The sequence below is a fragment of the Vombatus ursinus genome, unplaced genomic scaffold (genome assembly GCF_900497805.2).
Source record: "Vombatus ursinus unplaced genomic scaffold, bare-nosed wombat genome assembly UNPS02014786.1, whole genome shotgun sequence".
Taxonomy (NCBI): domain Eukaryota; kingdom Metazoa; phylum Chordata; class Mammalia; order Diprotodontia; family Vombatidae; genus Vombatus; species Vombatus ursinus.
Window position 1 is genome coordinate 702,278 of NW_020954564.1, and position 20,890 is coordinate 723,167.

The 20,890-nt window shown below is 38.5% G+C and overlaps 1 protein-coding gene across 1 annotated transcript in view; it reads right to left on the minus strand.

The window, feature by feature from the left end:
* The window catches only part of LOC114046950 (TBC1 domain family member 20), a 38,341-nt gene that overhangs the window by 2,615 nt on the left and 14,836 nt on the right, over positions 1-20,890 (minus strand). The window contains exons 3-7 of the mRNA XM_027867592.1: positions 19,069-19,149; positions 7,804-7,990; positions 7,518-7,619; positions 4,389-4,530; positions 170-354 (exon numbers count right to left, since the gene is read on the minus strand). Coding sequence (XP_027723393.1) covers positions 170-354; positions 4,389-4,530; positions 7,518-7,619; positions 7,804-7,990; positions 19,069-19,149 — 697 coding nt within the window. The remainder of the gene's footprint in view (positions 1-169; positions 355-4,388; positions 4,531-7,517; positions 7,620-7,803; positions 7,991-19,068; positions 19,150-20,890) is intronic.

Below are 20,890 nucleotides of genomic sequence, written 5' to 3' on the forward strand. Positions count from 1 at the left end.
AGGATACCTTTTGTACATTTTTCCCTTAAGAGGACCTGTGAAGTCTAAAATGGGAATCCTATCCATGTCTAGGTCTCTGGAACCAAAATTTCCACAAAGACATCCTTTATACTGTATGATTCTGTCCAGGAAATACTTCCAGATCATGTAGCGCCACGGAGCCACTCACCTCTCAGCTTGTTGCTGAGCCACCTCCCTGGCAAGCTCAGATGGAGGAAACTGAACGAAGAGATCTCCTGCTCTACTAATCAGGGTTTCATACGGCAAGTCCTGAGGGATCTGGGACAAGAGGTGGTGAACAGAGGCCATATCACACTCACAATCAAGGACTTCTTGCTCTCGATACAACACAATCTACAGAGATAAAGCCAGAGATCCTGCAATGAAGACCTGAGAAAAGATGATGATGCCCTGTCCACAAACACACCATTCTCCTTGAAGACAGATGTATATTAATCATGGAAAAGATTCTTTCAAAATTTCCTGTGAATCCCAGTACCCATTTTGGATGTAATATTAACATGAAGGTGGAGTAGTGGATAGAGCACCAGACCTGAAATCATAAAGACCTAAGTTCAAAACCAGTTTCAGACAATTACTAGATGTGTGATCCTGGGCAAGTCACTTAACATCTGTGTACCTCAGTTTCTTCATCTGTAAAATGAGGATAATAATAGCACCTATCTCCCAGGGTGGTTATGAGGATCAAATGAAATAATATTTGTAAATACTGAGCACATAATAAGTGCTATATAAATGTTAACTATTATATCATATTTATCATATAATGGGCTTCAGTGCTGTTGGGACTAGAACTACTGCTATCTTAATGAGGCAGCTGGACACAAGGGATAGGGTGACGGATCTGGAGTAGGGAAGACCTGAGTTCAAATGCAGACTCAGACACTTATTAGCTGTGCAAGTAAGTGACCTGAGCAAGTATGCCTCAGTTTCCTTGTGTGTAAAATGGAGATAATAACAGCACCTACTTCCCAGGCTTCTTGTAGAGATCAAATGAGATAACAGATATAAAGTGCTCTGCAACCTTAAAGCGTAATATGAATGCTAACTTATTATTGCTGTTGTTATTATTATTACTATTAGAAGATAAGGAAAGAGCGTTCTTGCTGGAGGCTTAGACTATGTGAATACCTAAATAAGTCCTTTTGAAGCACAGAGGCTCAAGTGCCTCCCCAAATTCTTATTTAGACACCAGAAACAATCCTTTTAAGAAAAATAGAAGGGAAAAGGAGAGTTGAAACACTGAATTCACCCATAGCAGAAATGATTTCCATTGAATGCCTCATTCTCTCTGTGCTGATGTGGATACTAGAGGTATTATTTTCTTTTCACTTTCAAACTCACTTCTTTCTTTTCAAATACATATATTTAATTTTTGCCCCAATATTACATGTAAAGATAATTTTTAACATTCAATTTTTTAAAATTTTGAGTTCCAAAATTCTTTCCTCCCTCACCACCTCTCTCCCTAAGACAGTTAGCAATAGGTTATATATATGCAACCATGTAAAACATATTCCCATATTAGTCAGGTTGTGAAAGAAACTAATTGCCCCACCAAAAAAAAAAACCCTATGAAAAAAATAAGTGAAAAATAGTATGATTTGATCTGCATCAGTTCTTTCTCTAGAGGTGGATAGCATTTTTAATCATGAGTCCTTTGGGATTGTCTTGGATCACTGTCTTGCTGAGAATAGCTAAGTCATTCACAATTGATCATCATACAACGTGGCTGTTACTGTGTACAATGTTTTCCTGATTCTGCTCATTTCACTCAGCATCAGTCCATACAAGTCTTTCCAGGTTTTTCTGAAGTCTACCTGCTGCTCATCATTTCTTACAGCACAATTTTATTCCATTACAATCATATACCACAACTTGTTCAGCCATTCCACAGTTGATAGGTATTCCCCTCAATTTCTAATTCTTTGCCACCACAAAAAGAGCTGCTATAAATATTTTTGTACAAATAGGTCTTTCCTCCATTTTTTTTGATATCTTTGAGATATAGACCTAGTAGTGGTATTGCTGGATCAAAAGGTAATGCACAGTTTGGTTGCCCTTTGAGCTGAGTTCCAAATTGTTGTCCAGAACAGTTAGATCAGTTCACAACTCCACCAACACTGCATTAGTATCCCAGTTCTCCCACATCCCCTCCAACATTTATCATTTTCCTTTTCTGGCATATAAGTCAATCTGATAGGTGTGAGGTGATACTTCAGAGTTGTTTTAATTTGCACTGATCAATAGGTAGCTTTGATTTTTTCATCTGAAAACTGCCTATTCTTATCCTTTGGATATTTATCAATTGGGGAATCACTTGCATTCTTATAAATTTGACTCACTTCTACATATTTGAGAAATGAGGCCTTTGTCAGAGACACTTGCTGTAAAAATTGTTTCCCAGCTTTCTGCTTTCCTTCTAATCTTGGCTGCATTAGTTTTGTTTGTACAAAACTATTTTAATATAATCAAAATTATCCATTTTACATCTAATAATGCTCTCTATCTCGTTTGGTCATAAACAAACCCACTTCTTCAGCAGGAACAAGGAGTGAGTCAATTCACAATATCTAGAAGCAAGCACTCAAGAATGTCTTACTCTTCTACAGTTTACTTCATCCAGTCCAAGTTGTGTCTACTTTCTATTTTAGAGTAGCAGTGGAGAGCAATCACAAGACCACTGGATCTAAAGTCAGGATTCAAGGCCGCCATTTATCAATTCATGACCATGGGCAAGTCACCTCAATTCTCTGAGCCTCAATTTTCTCTACTTATAAAAAAAAGGACAATAGTACCTATGTGTCCTACCTTACAATACTTTTGTAAGGAAAAGTGCTTTATAAACTGCAAAGTGATAAAAGAACGTGAGACTTATGCTTCAAAGACCCACTGTGGGTACTTCTTCTTACAGATTATAATACCTTCCTGCCTCAAACGGATTGTTTCACGGATTGCTGTGGTGGAAACAATTCAGCCCCTGGTGGCCAACCTTCTGAAAATCAGCATCTCAGAATCTGGTGATGCTGGTGCAGACAACAGTTTTCTTCGGGGCTTGTACTCAAAACCTCTTCAGCCTGGGAAGGCCCATAGGAGCTTTGGCATTGCTGGTTGGCAGAGCCTTTGAGAGCTCAGGCCCAGCTGGGGAGGCCTTGGGAGTTAAAGTAGGGCTTTCCTGGAGGTTACCATTATTATCATTATCAATATTAGCACCTACTTTTTTTTTCCCTTTAAACTTATGGTTTTTATTCATCTTCCCACAAACTATTCTTTTCCACTTTGTCCCCACTGGAACCTGTAAATCATGGCACAAACCAAGGTACATAAGAACACTGAAAGTGGAGCTATGCATAGTTTAGTCATTCTGGAAAGTAATTTGGAATTATGTGCCCAAAGGTACATAGAATACATACTCTTTAACCCAAATAAACCATTACTAGGTCTCTACCCAAAGAGATCAAAGAAAGAAAAAAAGACCCATGTGTACAAAAAGCTTTATAGCAGCTCTTTTCACAGTAGCCCCCAACCTGGAAACTAAGGGATTACCCATCTCTTGGGGAATGCCTAAACAAACTGTGGTCTATGAATGTAATGGAATATTACTGTGCTATACAAAGTGATGAAACGGACAATTTCAGAGGACACTAGGGAGACCTTTATGAAATGATACAGAGCAAAGTGAGCACAACTAGGAGACAACCAACACAATGACAACATTATATAGTAAAACACCTTTGAAAGTCTTTGATAAATCAGGACTGACAATGAATCCAATCACCCATCTTCTGCCAGAGAGGAGATGGACTTAAAATCTAGAAAAAAACTTGCATTTTTAAAATATGGCTAATGTGAGAATGACTTTGCTGGTCTATGTAAGTTTGTGTGGGCTTAGTCCCCACCCCCTAACTGAATATGGGAGAGGCAATGGAAGGGATAAAAACTGCTTGTAAAAATAAAAAAAAGGGGGGCAGCTAGGTGGTGCAGTAGACAGAGCACTGGCCCTGGAGTCAGGAATATCTGAGTTCAAATCCAGCCTCAGACACTTAACACTTACTAGCTGTGTGACCCTGGGCAAGTCACTTAACCTCAACTGCTTACCTAAATAAATAAATAAATAAAATAAAATAAATCTTTAAAAAGGGGGGGAGAGTGTCATAGATCAAGGAGCTACTTTTTCTCTCCCCCCAATTTTGGTGGAAAGAAACATGAAAAAAGGGAGAAACACCTTACTTGGGACTCAGGTGACCATGTCTAGCTCCATTTCTAGATATGTTTGCTCCTGGAGGTGGAATAAGATCCTTCTTAACTGACCCTTTCCAAGGGAAATCATTGGACTGCTATGTTACAGATTTATGATTAATACTTACCACAGCAGCAAAGTAAATGGGCATCAGTGGGTGGCAGGCCAGGAAGAAGTCATACAACCGTACCACATGCCTGAAGTCGGATAGGACGTGGCCAAACCAGGTGATCAGCCAGCTAAGTGCAAAGATGGTTCCCACCTCAGCACTAAGAGCCAAAGGAAATCCAGTTGTTAGATTCTGTTTCAGCTTCCTCCACATCTTCCCTCCCTTTTCGGCTTCCCCAGCCTCAGATCTGGTGAGACATTTACTTAAGAAATATGTTTCCTGGCAACTTTCTCCATCAAGGAATAAGCTGTATTCCCCAAGACTTCAGAATCCAAGGCTGTAAACAGTAATGTTAATAGCAGCTTGATGATGCAATGAGTTCTGGGCCCACAGTTAAGAACACTTGAATTTAAATCTAGTTTCAGATACTTCTTGCTGTGTAAGCCTGGTTAAATCACTTAACCTCTGTACGCTTCAATTTCCTCAACTATAAAATGGGGATAATAATTGCACCTACCTCCCATGGTTGTTATAAGGATCACATGAGATATTCATAAAGTGCTTAGCAGAGTGCCTTAGGAGCTTAATAAGTTCTTGTTCTCTTCCCTTCCCTAATTTCTCCAACACAATCTTGTGATGCTCTCCTGATAGAGTATGAGTCCTAGTTACTTTGCTTCAAAAAAAGGCATTATGGTATACTAGAATGAGCACCAGACCAAGAGTAAAAGGATCCAAGTCCCAGTTCTAACAGCTATGAGATATTGGTAAATTATTTCTCATCTCGGAGTCAAAATTTTTTAATTTGTAAAATTAGGCAATTAACTGCAAAATGAAGCACCTGGGTGGCACAGTGGATAGAGCTCTGGGCCTGAAGTCAGGAAGAGCTGAGATCAAATCCAGACTTAGACACTTCCTAGCTGTGCAATCCTGGGCAAGTCACTTAACCTCTGTGTGCCTCATTTTCTTTATCTGTAAAACAGGAATAATAATAGCACCTACCTCCTAGGGTGGGATCAAATGAGAGAATAACTGTAAAGCACTCTGTACTGTGCCCAGCTTATAGTAAGCACTATATAAATGTTACAGATTAGCTATTATTGTTAAAATGAGAATAATAATAATTCTTATACTAGCAACTTTGCATGGTTATCATAAAGATAGCAAAATACCACATAAAGGTGAGGGGTTTTGTTTGGTTGTTTTTTGGTGAGGGCAGGAGAGGGCAGAGTTGAAGAATAGTAGAAAGAGTATTAGGCCTGGAGTCCAAAGACCTGGATTGAAGGCCTGGCTTTGTCACTTGTGACCACAGGCTCAGTTTCCTCATAATGCTGCTTGAATGAAATACCTTAGAAGACTGTTTCAAGAAAAAGGTTTTATAAACTATTAAAAAAAACCATAAATAATCATTGTTATTATGTTCCACAAAGTTAAGTGATGGCATTATGCCACTCCCCAGCTGGTCTACAAATCTAAAAAACATGGGACAAGAATTAAAGTCAAGTGTTTTTTATTCCCACCATTTTTAGAAAGACTACATCTTCAGTTACCTTCTGACAGTACTCAGATCTGTTATTCTGAGGCTTGGGCAACACATTCTCTTAAGCTAGGAAACAGGTGCTTTCAATGATCTGCAGACTTAGTGTAACTAAAATTCTTAAAAAAAAAATCCTTAAGAGATAGTATCATCTTTCCAGAGATGACACCCAAATCAATATATCCAGCTTTAATTTCACTTCCAATCTCCCACTATCAGTTGACTGCTGGACATCTCCACCTGGGATGTCCCTTAGGCCTCTTAAATTCACCTTGTCCAAAGCAGAACTCATCACTGTTACCCCAAGAACCTCCCTTATGTGGAGGATACTACACTTTTCTAGTTATTCAGGTTCACAGTCTTGGAGCCGTCTTCGCCTTTTCCCTCTGCCTTTCCACTTCTATTTAACAGGTGAGAGGTGTTGATAGCTCAACCTCGAGCATGTCCTCTTCTCTCCATCTGCACTACGTCAGCACTTCCAGCCTTAATCACTTCTTGCTTGGACTATTTTAACTGCCCTTGCAATTTTAATCTTTTCTTTCTCTAACAGCCACCAAAATAATATTTCTAAGGCACTAGTCTTTCTATATAGCTCCTCTATTCAAAAGTCTTCAGTGGCATTTTAATGCTGTTAGGATAAAATATAAGCTCAACCCTCCACAATCAGGCTATAACCAATGTTTTCAGTTTCATCTCCCAATACTTCTGGTTCTCTATGTTACAGACAACCTGGACCACTAGCTGTTCCCTGAACTCAGCATTGCTTCCCCTGCCAACATGGATTTGCATAAGTCATCCTCCACACCCACAACGTATTGCCTTTTCTTCTCTACATCTCAGAATCCTTATCTTCCCCTCAGTGTTCAGCTCATGAGTCACCTCCTCCACAAGATACAGCATTCTCTGATCCTCCTCATTGTTACCTGCCTGAGTAATTAATGCTCTCCCCTCCTTAAGTTACTTTGTATTATTGGTCTGCACACCTATTATATCCCCCCATTGGAAAACAAGCTTCTTGAGGGTAGAGATTGCTGCACTTTGTGTGTGTGTGTGTGTGTGTGTGCGCGCACGCGTGTGTGTGTTAGCCCTGTGCCCAGCACCCTGCTTTGAACATAAGAGTTGCTTAACAAATATGCTAAATTTGGGACCAGGTGGTGAAGTGGATAGAGCTCTAGCCTTGGAGTCAAGAGGACCTGAGTTCAAATCCAGCTTCAGACACTTGACACTTACTAGATGTGTGACCCTGGGCAAGTCATTTAACCCCAACTGCCTCACCAAAAACAAAAACAAATATGCTAAATTTAATTGAATTAATTCCCCTACAGATAGGACCTAATGGCCAACTGTGGCTTTTCAGAGATCTAAACAAGTGGGGAAATAAATCTATACTTAATTTGTAAAGGCACTTTCTATTACTGGAACTGAGAAGTACTTAGGAAAAAAATCCTATGCCTGAGTGATTTTATGAAGTCTAGGGGTTCAATGAGTTTATCTGTCTTTTAGCGCAAAACAGCTTAGGACTTGCCCAACCACACTAATTAACACAAATTTCAGATAATGAAATATGTTTGGATTCCCTAAAGGGGAAAAGTTGGGGAGACTATGTTGTATACCTCTGCATGAAGTCATGGAGCTCTGGATTCACCTGATCTATGATGGGCATCAGGTAGTTTAATATATGCTTGGTATTGTCCATTGTTGGGTCCATGAAATCCCTGGGGTGAGACAAGAAAAAGAGTTTGGTCAGGTCAAAACTAGATTAAACCCTGCTAGGGGTTAATCCATTCAGTAAATAGACCAGTAATAAGCTCAGGGGGAAAACATGGTTTGTTGGTCTTTTTTGTGTGTGACACCAAGTAGGCAGAAAATGTAACTCCTCACAGTTCCCTGGCAAGATACCTGAGGTGGTGGGTAGAAAGCTTCTCCACTAGTGATGTCGCCAACCTCTCACCCACAACGAGCAGAAATGTGACCACAATGTCATGGTAGCCCTGGTAGTAGTGCAGCTGGGGATTGCGTTCCAAAACATACAAAATGATGTCAATCAGTTCCTCTTGGAGCCCTTCTCTTTGTTCACTAGGCATGCCTGGAGATGGAAGGAGAGAAGCACATGGGCATGGCAAATAGCCAAAGAGCAAGAAAAGGAAGAAGGACTAGAGCTGGCTTGCCCAAATACAGAATGGTAACTTTTAAAGGAAGTGTGTAATCAAGGAATGAATCCCACTGCCAACATCCTACAATGGATCCTTGTGACTAACTTCTGGACCACTGCACAAGCCACCCACCCTGCATTCCCCACACCAGTTTCTCTAGCTTCAATCAATCCAACACAATGTAGCCAAATTAATCTTCTTTATGAACAAATATGATTATGATCTTTTGCTCCAAACTCCTGAATGGGATACTGCCTACTGCATAAAATTCAAATTCCTCACCTTGGGAGTCAATGCTCTTCAGAACCCAGCACCACCTCACATTTCCAGCTTTATCTCAGTCCATTCTATATCCTTTTACTATATGCTCTAGCCAGCTAAAATGGACTGCCTGCTCTCTTCTGTATGCAGCTCCTGTGGTTTTCTGCTTCTGTACCTCTCTTCTCTATATTTCCTATGCTGGCAATGCCCTACCCCATCTCTGCCTGTTGAAATCTTACCCATTCTTCAACTCAGCTCAAAAGCCAAAGCCTCCATTGAAGCCTTCTCTGTTTCCCTTCTTCAGATCTCACAAAATACTTTGTACTTCTGCTCTATTTACATTATCATTATTTGTATACACAGGCAGCTAGACGATCCAGTAGAATCAGGAAGTCCTGAATTCAAATCCAGCCTCAGATACTTACTAGCTATGTGACCATCGGCAAGTCATTTAACTTATGCCTGCCTCATCTGTACAATAAGGATAATAGGAGCACCAACCTCCCAGGGTTGTTGTGAGGATTAAATAAGATATTTATAAAGCACTTTGCAAACCTTCAAGTAATATATAAATACTATTATAATTATTATTAATTCTATCACCTTACTAGAATGTAAACTCCATAAGGACCGAGTCCCCAGCTAATTAAAAAAAATTTTCCCCCAGTGCCTGGTTGCATATTTTGCATATGGTAGGTGTTTAATGTTTAATTTAATGGGAAACTGTTGTATTTTATTTCCAACTCTCCTAGTATGCACCCCTGAATACACCACTAGGCCTCTACACCATGGCTGCTGGCAAGAGCTTGGAGGTCCTGGAGTGGAAGCTATCACTGTGATGGAACACTACAAACCAAGGCCAACAAGGCTGCCTACTCCTCCCAAAGCAAGGCGCTGGAGGTGGGCACTATCATGCATTTCACAGAATCCTCTCATTAGAAAAGACATTGGGGATTATCTATTCTAATCGCTGCCTAATTCACAAGGATAGCATTTATGGAACAGAACACAAAATCCCGGGGGGGGGCGGGTAGTGACTATTTGTTTTTGAGTCCTCAATACAAACACAGCAGATGCCTAATAAACAATACTTACTGAAAATTTTTGTTTTAAGCTAACAACTATTAAACTCTTATTTTTCCACTCTTCCCACTCTCTCACATTAAATCTTCATGCTTATCAACTTCCAATCCCTTGATCCCTGCTTATTTTCCCAGTCTAATTAGCCCACTTTGGCTTGGCTTAATTCCATACCCTAGCCTTGGTCCCAAAGGTCACTTTCATGTTTCACTAGATACTACTCCAGGATTCCTTATCCTCCTGAGCTTCCACTGTTCCTAAACTGAAAACCTCCATTCCCAGGTATTTTATTTCTCTGTTACTGTCACTGAGCTGCTGAGTACTGCTAGACAAAGATAAAAATCATTAAACTGGGCTGATTTTACTCATTACAAATTTATACAACATAACCTCAATTGGATCCTTGATGCTGCCTGCCAAACCTATTTCACCCTTATTCACTCCTTATCTCATTCCCCACATCTGTTCCAAACCTTTTCTCCTCTTCTGTATTCTACAATCCTAACCCCACATCTCAAACTTACAGTGATCTATTTCACCATGAAGATTGATGTGATTTAATGTGAGCTTTCTACCTGCCTCAAATATCTTCAAATCTCAGCACTGTCTACCCACACTTTCTCCTTCACTCTGGTCACAGAAGACATATCCCTCTTCCTAACTGAAGTTAATCCTTCTACCTCCATCTTTAATCTCATCCTCTTCTACCTTATATAGAAATTCAGAATTAAAAGGCACTCTAGTAGCTATCTAGTTCAACCATACCTCAACAAGAAGCCTTTGCTTGAAGACCTCCAGTGAGAGGAAACCCACCACCTTCAGGGCAGCCTGATGCACTTTCGAGCAGTGATATCTGTCAGGGAGTTTCCCCCCAATACCAAACACAAATATGCCTCTTTCCAACTTCTCTTCATAGCACCTATTTCTGCCCTCTGCAGAACAAATCTAATCCTTCTTCATCTATGGGAAAAGCCCCTTGAAGACAGTTATCTTAACACTATTTCTTTTCTTCTCCAGGCTAGACATCCCCAGTTTGTTTCAACCAACCTTCCCATAGGATAAATTCAAGGTCCATCACCATTTTGGCTGCTCTTCTCTCCAGCATATGGTGTTTGGAAATGAATGCAATACTACAAGTGTGGTCTGACAGAAAACAGTCTTCCTTATTGCTGGCTGTTAAACCTCTCTTAATTCAGTCTAAGATCACACTAACTTGCTTGACTGTCATATCATATCACTTTCTCATACTGAACATGCAATCTGTTAAATCCCCCAGATCTTTTCCAGATAAACTCTTCTCTAGCTACGTCTCTTCCATTTTGTGTTGCTAAAGTTGATTTTCTGGATTTATACAGTTTAATTTAATCTCATCTCTATTAAATTATTTCAGCTATTTTCCTTCCCTGAACCTCACATTAGACTTGGTTTGTGAATGTATTCTGATTTTGTTAATTGTGTACCTGTTGTGTCAGCACTGCTAAGTCAGTAAACTCTATTAGGAGTGGGGCCACCTCATATAATATGGTTTGAATATATTCTATACCTTTAACATATTTCTTTGGGGTGGGGGGAATACACACACACAAATAGATACATTTGGTAAGCTTTACATTTCAAGGATCCATGGGTACATTATAGTTGGAATTCCCATAACTGTTCAATTTGGTGTCAGGAGGACCTAGGTTCCCTTTTTATTCTAATCAAATCCTGCTTATGCCACTTACTCTTTGTATAGCCTATGAAATGGATTCTTAACTTTTTTTCATCATGGATCCCTTCAGCAATCTAGTGAAGTTTATGATCTCTTTTCAGAATAATATTTTTTAAATGTACAAAATAGATCAAAAAGGAAATCAATTATACAGAAAGTTATCAAAATATTTCAAAGTAGTGATAAATATAAATCACGTTGTGAAGTATTTGCAACAACTATAATGTGAAATGAAAATATCTGTGATTTCTAGAGGTAACAAAGTCATAGATACACCTAATACTACTATGGTAGTATTAGGTATTATAGTAGTATAGTAGTATAGTATTAGGTAGCATAGTAGTATATTAGGTAGTATAGTAGTATATTCGCAATGAAAAGAAATGTTAAACTTCTCCCTCCATTTGCTCTTCAAGCTTTCTTTTTGTTTCTGCTATCACCATTCAAACTGTCTTTCATAACTGTAATGTTCACAACTGTGGACTTTGATTCTATTCTTTTACTTTCAATCAGCTATCAATTCCCACCGATTCTATCTTGACAGCATCTCTTACATCTATTCCCACTTTTAGATAACTGTGAGAGTTTAACAGTTCTTCCTGCCTCTACTCTCTTACTTTCAACTTTTCCAAAGTACTGCATGAGTAACCTTTCTTATGCGTAGATCTGGCCATGTTACCCAAACTGTTCAGTGTCTATTTCTTTTGAGTAAATGCCTTTGCCTGACATCCACAACCTTTTACAATTTCATACCATCCTACCTTCCCAGTCTTATCTCCTCTTCTTGCCTCCATACATTCTACTCTAGCCAAACCGGACTAATTTCTGCTGTCCCTCCCCTAACCCTGAACATGTCTCATGCTCTCCTGCTTTCTATTACTTTTTTTTTGCACCAATCATTGTATCAGGAATGTCCTTCTTTCCTTCCCCCTCCTTCACTGTTGTACTCTTTCCCATCTTCTAAAGTTTAATTCAATCAAATATCATATTGTAAGTAGTTTTCCCAGATTCACTACTCATCAGTAACAACCTTCTTCCTGTCTTGGGTCTGAGATAGTACCTTGGTTGAACTTCCCTAATGAATTTATATAATACAGTGAATTGCAGTTACCTGTATTAGTACCTTATCCACATTTAGACTATAAACTCTATGAGGACAGGCCTCATGGTTTTTCCCCAAAGTTTCTCTCCAATTCTTTGACTAGTTGAATGAAAGCCAATAATTATTATATGTAGTCATGGTTTCAGGTGACATGAATAGAACTTAAATCCATGTAATTATGAACCATGGTGTTCTTCTATATTTAAATGCAAGAACTCTGTAAATAAGGTTGGAAAAATTCTATGTTATGTACTCAATGGGAGATCAGTGAAATAAATCTTCAGGTTTCTAGAACATCAGCTTATCTGAGAGGCAAGAATTTTTAGTGACAAGTACATTGGAAACAGACTTGTGGTTCTGACTAAATCCTACCATTTGTTGTGTGAAGTTAAGCATGTTATAACTTCTACATCCCCATTTCTCCCCGGTGGAAAACCTGGGACTATCTATTACACACAAATGTATTTTGAGTATTTTTTGTATTCCAAAACTTACAAGAAATCCTTATTAGTTGTCTGCAGGCACGTTTGGTTAAGGTGTAATTTGTAGTCATAAATCCCACAGAAAGAGGCAGTGAATCTCAAAGCAATTCATCCAACGGTGTTCTATGTAAATGGAAGCTGTCTTTGGCAAAGTAAAGCCTAAGAGGTATGCAGTTTCAAACTTCTACTAACCTAACATTTACTTCACAAAATGATAAAATCTCAGGCTTTGACAAGACCTCAGAAGTTAACAAGTTCAACCCCCTTTTCATTCTGCATGTGATTTTATTTTCTGGTTGTGTTTCTAGTACGCAGCAATTTCAGGTCTTGTTTTCTTATCTGTACTGCTACTGGTTTTATTGGAATGTTTAAACCATTCACATTTAACGTTATGATTGTTAGGTTGTATTTGCATCTACTTTTTGTACTTATTTTCATCCCCCTTCTGTTAAATCGGTACTTTCTCCCTGCAATTAGTTTTCGTTATACACTTTGGTGCTAGGGATATCACCTTTGCTTGTCCTATTGCAAATTTTTTTAATTTACTTAAATTGCTAACATCTTTTTATTTCCCTGAATCTCTTTTGAACCTTTTCTTCTTCCACTCAGTTAAACTTGTGGTCAGAAATTTTCCCTCCCTCCTCTCCAACTACTTATTTTATAAGTAGTTCTTTTGCTGAACCTCTTTCCAGTAAGTTTTCCTTTGCTTTGTCATCCTTATTTTTTTTCTCTACCCGATGACTGAGGACACACTCACCCACCCTTATTTATTCCTTTTTTATTTTTTTTCTCTCTGTGCAGAGTTTCTGAATTAAACTTCCCCTTCTATTCCATTTCTGTCACTGCATTTGTAGATATTACCCTATTCTTTATTTTATGGTGTACCTCACACTTTTTAGAAATATCAATTCATAAAGAAAAAAAAATGTCAAATGAAGCAATGTCATCTAGTGCAACTTACTTTGTGTCCCAAGTCCTGAAGCAAGTCCTATCCCCTACTCTTAGCTTGATCCCTTTTCACTGAGGCCAACTTAAATCATCTTTGGTTCTAGAGCTATCCTACTATTCATACATCCCTTCTCCTGGGAACTCTTCTGCAGAGACATCAGTCTCCTAGTGTACAGATTCCCTCAGAAGAATCTTATGATGAGGGCTGTCTTTTTACCAGTCATACTGGTACAGTGGAGAAGAACACTGGACCTGGATTAGGAAGATCTGAGTTTAAATCTGGCTTCAGATACTAGCTCTGTGATTCTGTGCAAGTTACTTAACCTCTGCTTGCCTCATTTTCCTCAACTGTAAAATGAAGAAACAATAGTACCTACCTCCCAGAGTTCTTATGAGAACTGAACAAGATATCTGTAAAGCATTTAGCACAGTGCCTGGCTCATAGTGGCACTGGCACTCAATAAATGCAGGCCTCCTTCCTTCTTTCCTCCTTCCTGCCCTCCATAGCAATGTTTTTTAGTGGAACCCTTTTCTTTTATGTTCTGGGGCAAGACACTCTTCTATGCCATATTATAATGGTGTTCCACTGTGATTAAACACAACAACTTTGTATATGAGGTTCTCCTCCCCACTCTTCTTTTCCAATGCCCTCTCTTCCTTGTTCATGAAACTTTTCACTGTTGTCCCTAGCGCAGAGGACAATGATTCATTTGTGGGAGCTCAACAAGTGAGTCTTTGGAATATTAATTCAACTACTCCTCCTTCTTGCAGTCTTCCGATCTTTTAGATTTTTAGCCCCTTGTGTCTTTTTTCTTCCCAGAGGATCCCTCTTTATCTTTCAGTTCAATTTACTTTTTTTCTTTAACCAATAGCTTTTAAGCATGAGACAAAAGATCTTACTATTTAAGTGTTTTCTACATCACTGCGTTTATTTACCTTTCTTGTGTCTCCATTGTTTGGGTATCTGCAAGTCAAATATTCTGCTTCTCTTTTTCTTTCCTTCCCATCATCTAAAAATGATTAGGCTTAATTTTATAGAAAGATTACTTTGGGTGGTAGACTAAGCTCTTTCATTTTTTTAGAATGTAGTATTCCATTCACTTCTCCAATGTCTCATGACTGAGGAGTAATCCTGGGTTATTTGAATATGGTGTTCCTTCACATTTTAAAGATCTTTCTCCTGAAGGCTTTTGCAATTTATTATTGTTGAAATTTACTTGTTCACAGTGTTTTGGCCTCAGTCTTCAAACATTCTTCCTTGTGTTTTTTATGAGCCTCTAACTGCTGGTTTACCTGCTTCTAAGGGTTTCACTTAGATTTCTCTCTTGGCCTTTTGGTCTTTTTCAGCCTCTCATATTCCCAGTCACTTGTTTCCGGTTTTCCTCCAACTTTTCAATCCCTCCCCCTTCTTCTGCTGCAGAGTTGCCCAAGACTGGGAGTTCTTAGTCTCTATGCCTTGGAAGTAGAGGGAGGCCCAGCCTCAGGACAAACTCCAGAGGTGAAGGTTTTGTCCCTGCTAACCTGTAACTCTATATTATCCAAGTCTTTCATCTACCCTTACCCAATTGATTTACTTGGGGATCATGCTAAGTCACTGACATGGGAGACTGGCAGACATTTCCCCATAACCAGACCCTGAAGCACAGGCCTACAATACTATTTGCATTGTTTGCACCCAGCATGTTGGGTAGATTGGGGAGATGCCGAGCTCTATGACTTTATGTTCTCTGATGCTATTATCTTTATATGACATTTGTCTTATGGTTTAAGCTACATACTCAATATCTAGCACATAATCCCCCCCCCTTTTTTTTGAGGCTCTGGGTTTGGAGAAGTTTATAGAAAATAAATATTTCAACACAATGCCAGTAATATTCCAACCTACTCCTGGATATATGAGTCCTCTTTACTGTACAGCACACTTTTAAAGTGATAATGCACTGCTGGAGGAGAGGTTATGCTGGGGAACGGGGTTTCCACTTATGTCATTCCTTCAGCAGCCAGCTCTGTCACTGGACTGGTTTGGTGTCTCACTCTCTTCTTCTTCCTGCTTCTCTTAATCCAGGAAGCATGTCCCATATGAACCTCAGACTGTAAGATCTTAAATACCTGTACTGCCTTATTGCCAGACAAAGAATACAGGTGTAGTGAATGAGAAAGCAAGTGATATCAGGGCCTGAATATCACTGGCAAAAAATTCAGGCCAAAAATCTCATCACCCTCTCATGCTTACCTCCACCCCAACAAAGAATGGTGTATGCTTGATGATACATTAGAAGATAAGTGCAAAATGCAAATAAACTAAACTTACTAAAATAACATTAGTAACTAAGTAAATTATTAATAGTTGAGGTAAAGAATGTTATCAATAGCCACAAATTAACGAATAAGATATTGGTATTTTCTGAATAATTAGGGCAAATGAGATGGGGAGAATCAAGGAAAAAAACTCAGAACTAGAAAGGATCATAAGAACTCAAAGATCATAAGATCCAAGACTATCATTTATCAGAATATAAATGGTATTCCCTTTGACCCAACAATAGCACTTCTAGGGCTGTATCCCAAAGAGATCATACAAATGGGAAAAGGACCCACATGTACAAAAATATTTATAGCAGCTCTTTCTATGGTGGCAAAGAATTGGAAATTGAGGGGATGCTCATCAGCTGGGGAATGGCTGAACAAGTTGTGAAAAGTTGTGAATGTAATGGAATATTATTGTGCTATAACAAATGATGAGCAGGTGGACTTCAGAAAAACCTGGAAAGAACTGTATGGACTGATGCTTAGTGAAGTGGGCAGAACCAGGAGAACGTTCTACACAGTAACAGCCACATTGTGAGATGACTAACTTGGATAGACCTAGCCCTTCTCAGCAATGCAAAGATCTCCAAAAGTCTCATGATGGAAAATGCTATCCACATCCAGAGAAAGAACCATGGAGTTTGAATGCAGATTGAAGCATACTATTTGCTCTTTTTTTTTTCCTTCTGTTTTGTTTTGTTTCCCCTTTCTTGTGGTTCCTCCTATTGGTTCTAATTCTTCCTTACAACATGACTACTGTGAAAATATGTTTAATAGGAATGTATATGTAGAGCCTATATCAGATTGCACACCGTCCTGGGGAAGGAGGCAGGGAGGGACTGGGAGAAAAATTTAAAACTTAAAAGCTTATGGAAGCGACTGTTGATAAATCAAAATAAATTAATTCAAAAAAAGAACATAAACAGTAGTTTCAGCCTAAGAGCACCAGGAAAGTACAGACTACAACACTTATGTTATAGATCAATGATGGTTTAAATCAAGGTTTCTTCACCTTTTCTGTACTATGGACCCCTCTGGCAGTCTGGTGAAACCCTTCTCAAAATAACGTTAGTGCTTATTGTCACAGTCTTTGAGAAACCATCATCATTATGAAGTGTGTCACAGTAGGATTTTAGGGGAGTTATTGACCACAAAATCTGTTTGTCCCATTTACTGTTTTTCCATTTAAGCCAAGGTTTCTTAACCAAGGGTTCATGAACTTGTTTTTTTTTAAATTAATTTATTTTGATTTATCATCAATCACTTCCATAAGCTTTTGAGTTTTAAATTTTTTCCCCCTCTCTCCCCAAAGTGTCATGTAGTCTGATATAGGCTATACATATACAATCCTATTAAACATATTTTCACATTAGTGATGTGTTGTAAGGAAGAATTAGAACCAATAGGAGGAACCACCAGAAAGAGGAAACAAAACATGAGAAGAAAAAAAATAGCAAATAGTATGCTTCGATCTGCATTCAAACTCCATAGTTCTTTCTTTGGATGTGGATCACATTTTCCATCATGAGGCCCCTGGAGATGTCTTAGATCCTTATATTGCTGAGAAGGGTTAAATCTATCAATATTAGTCATTGCACAACGTGGCTGTTACTGTGTACAATGTTCTCCTGGTTCTGCTCATTTCACTCAGCATCAGACCATACAAGTCTTTCCAGGTTTTTCTGAAGTCTGCCTGCTCATCATTTCTTATAGCACAATAGTATTCCATTACATTCATAACATGAACTTGTTTTTTAAAAAATACTTTGATAGCTGTATTTTAATATGATTGGTTTCCTTTATAACCCTATAATTATGCCTATATGTGTGTGAATTTTATTTTATGCAAGCCTTACCAAGCTAAAAAAAATGTTTCAAGCAGTCTCAATGACAGATTGTTTTCTGAAGACTAATTTAACTAACTTAGAAGAGGGTTCTTTATCAACTTGCCAAACACAGCATTGATTTTCTAATGATAACTCTTGAAAACCAAGTTACAGAGTTGTAATCTGTGTTGGTAGTAGAAGTATCCACATATCACTGAAATTACAGACCTTTGAAGTACTGAAGTTGTTAAAATTAAAAAAAAAAAAAACAAAAAAAAAAGGATTTTGAGGGAAAACTGTCCTATATATTCTAGACTAGGTAACTAGGATAGGAAAGGGAACCAGGGCATATATATGGGTATATGTATATATATACCCACATAGACACATAGTACATAGATATATTCTGTGTGAAAAAAAAAATGCAGTCAGTAAGAAGAACCCTTTCAAAAGATAAACAAAGCAACAGGTTTTTAGTCACTAGCTGTCTATGTAAAACCAGGAGATTCTCTTGGCCTCATGACTCCAGATACAAAATTTCCTGGAGAATAATAAACAGATGATAAAAACAGAATTCTGGCTCAGTTTTTTTCTTTCATAAAAGTATTTCTTATTCCTCCAAGGATATAAGGATGACTACAGGGTCTAAACAATAGAATAGAACCACACGTAAAGGTGATGTTCTACTGAAATATTCAGCTAGATAGGTCAAGTGGCCTCCCAAAGTACCTGCAATGCCCAAGGACAGCAATATAGACACTAGATAACATTATCTGAATCTAATCAACTTAAGGCATTAACAGGACTTATTAGTGCTCAAAATCCAAAGCAATTTACTCCTTTAAAGCAGATTGAGTATAGATTTGAGTATGACTCTAATCCCTATTAAGCCCCACTGATGGCTTTGGGAAGAAAAAAATACTCTTATTAGTTCACTATCAATATGTCAGGCATACTTGTTTTTAGCTTGAACCTTTATATCATCAGCCAGAAAGTCAATGATTCAAGGGATAAAATGACTCAAAAGATTTGAAATTACTAACTAATGGACACATTGGAAGGAGGGTCAAAGGTGTCATGTACAAAGCACTTTTGCCTCCCAGTTTCCCACCTCATCAATGTTCTTGTTGCTGCCACTGACACTAAGAGCAGGAGTGGACAGAGCAGGAAAGACAGGCAGGAAACTCATGGCTAAATGCAGATGACTTTGACATGGGAAGCCACAGCAACGTAGAAAGAAAATGGAGACACAAAAAATGAAACAGGGAGCAAGCCAGGATAGCCATCATCTCACCAGGTGGGAACCGCCGCAAAGACCGTCTCACATCTAGAAGTACTTGCTGGTAGTCCTTGCTATCTTCCCGTAGAGTCTTCTCTGAGAGAATAAAAAGGACAGCAATATTTCATAACATTATTTTGTTCCCTTCTTGGTCTTTAAAGCCCAACTCAAAATCCATCCTATTCCAAGGTGTCTTCCTTGAAGCCCCTTGGTTGGTAACCTTTCCCCTCAGATTTCACAGACCTTTTTGTTTCAAACCTCTCTAATATACTTACCATGTAATACCTGTTTAGCATAACTACCTGTCCGTGGCATTGTATCCCCTTAAACTGTAAAATCCTTGGGGGTGGAACTGTGTTGTATCTAACCTATGTACCACCGCAATCTAGGCACGATGCTTTGCACACAATAGGTGCTTATTACAATTGTACTGTAAAGAATCCTAGAGTTGGAAGTATTCTCATAAATCTATTCCAACCCCTACCTGAGGAGTCATTCCATACTATAGCAACCCTGACAAGTGGTCTGCTTGAATTGCTGTAATGACAGGGTACTCACTACCTCAATAAGCCAGCTCATTCTCACTGTGAACATTTCTTCATCAATGAAAAAAATTTCTTCTGAAACCAAATACAGTCAGGTATAAAACAATCTAGAATAGAACCAAAGGCCTATCTGTAGGGACAGAAATATACTGACTTGCTTCTCAAAATAGGACATAGCTCAGGTCATGTCTTTGGCAGAATTTCTGATTTTGTAGTCCAACACATCTCTACCATTCAAACCTAGTTCTACTCATTTCCATCAAATTAAAGTTATCAATAAAGGGAGAAAGTACACAGAGTTAATCTCACCTGTCTAGTACTCCTTGGGTTTTAAAGAGTTATTATCTTTTTTCAAAAAAGGCCTAGAAAGTATTTTGAATATCACAGAAATAGGTATCATATAAATTTTTTTTTAAAAGTTCTTTTTTCCTACCTCATCAGTAAGAGTAGACAATCAAGGCATTGCAGAATGAAGGAGAATATCCCCACGTATTTTGCTGATAAACTCAGAGCAATACAAGAGTAGTCAGCTCTCTAACCAGCTACAATGAGTGTGCAACCACACTTTCACTTGCAATTAGTGCCTCCACATATATACAAGAACTCATCTTACGATTCAGGATGAGAATTCTCAATCTGACTGGTTAGGAAATATCTTCACTACAAACACTAACAGCTCAGGGTAGGAGATTCCAAGGTGTACAGAATGTAAAGAAGCTAAGGTCCCTCCCGAGAAATAGTTTAATGTCTTGAAAACCATCTGTCATAAGAGCAGATCAGAAAGAAAGTGTGAGGTAGCAGAAGACAGTGAATTTTAAGTCAGTGGAACTGGGTTTGAATTCTGGTTCTAATTAGTACCTCTGTGATCTAAGTTACTCAGCCTCTCTAGCTCCTCATTTTTAAAAGAAGGAAATTGGGTAAGATGATTTCTAAAGCATTCCTGTAGCTCTAAATCCTATTATGCTACAGTAATGGCGTGAGGCATACAGAGTTTTCTTCTTATTTTGCCATCTATTTTTATATCAGGCATGTATCCTAAGTAACTGGCACATAACAGTTTATGAAATCTGGGTAAGAGCAGTTTAGCTGGAAGAAATGTGGAACAATTGTGCCACTTTTTACCACAAGAACTACCTAGGGTCAAAAAAGGTACCATGCATACACATGGATGCTTTTTAAATGAACCGTTGGTGAACTGAAAAGAGCAAGGAAGGAGAGAAGGAAAAAAAAGGAGACATGATAGGCAGGAGATTCATACTTAAGGTAGGAGTTGGACTAGATAACCTATCAAT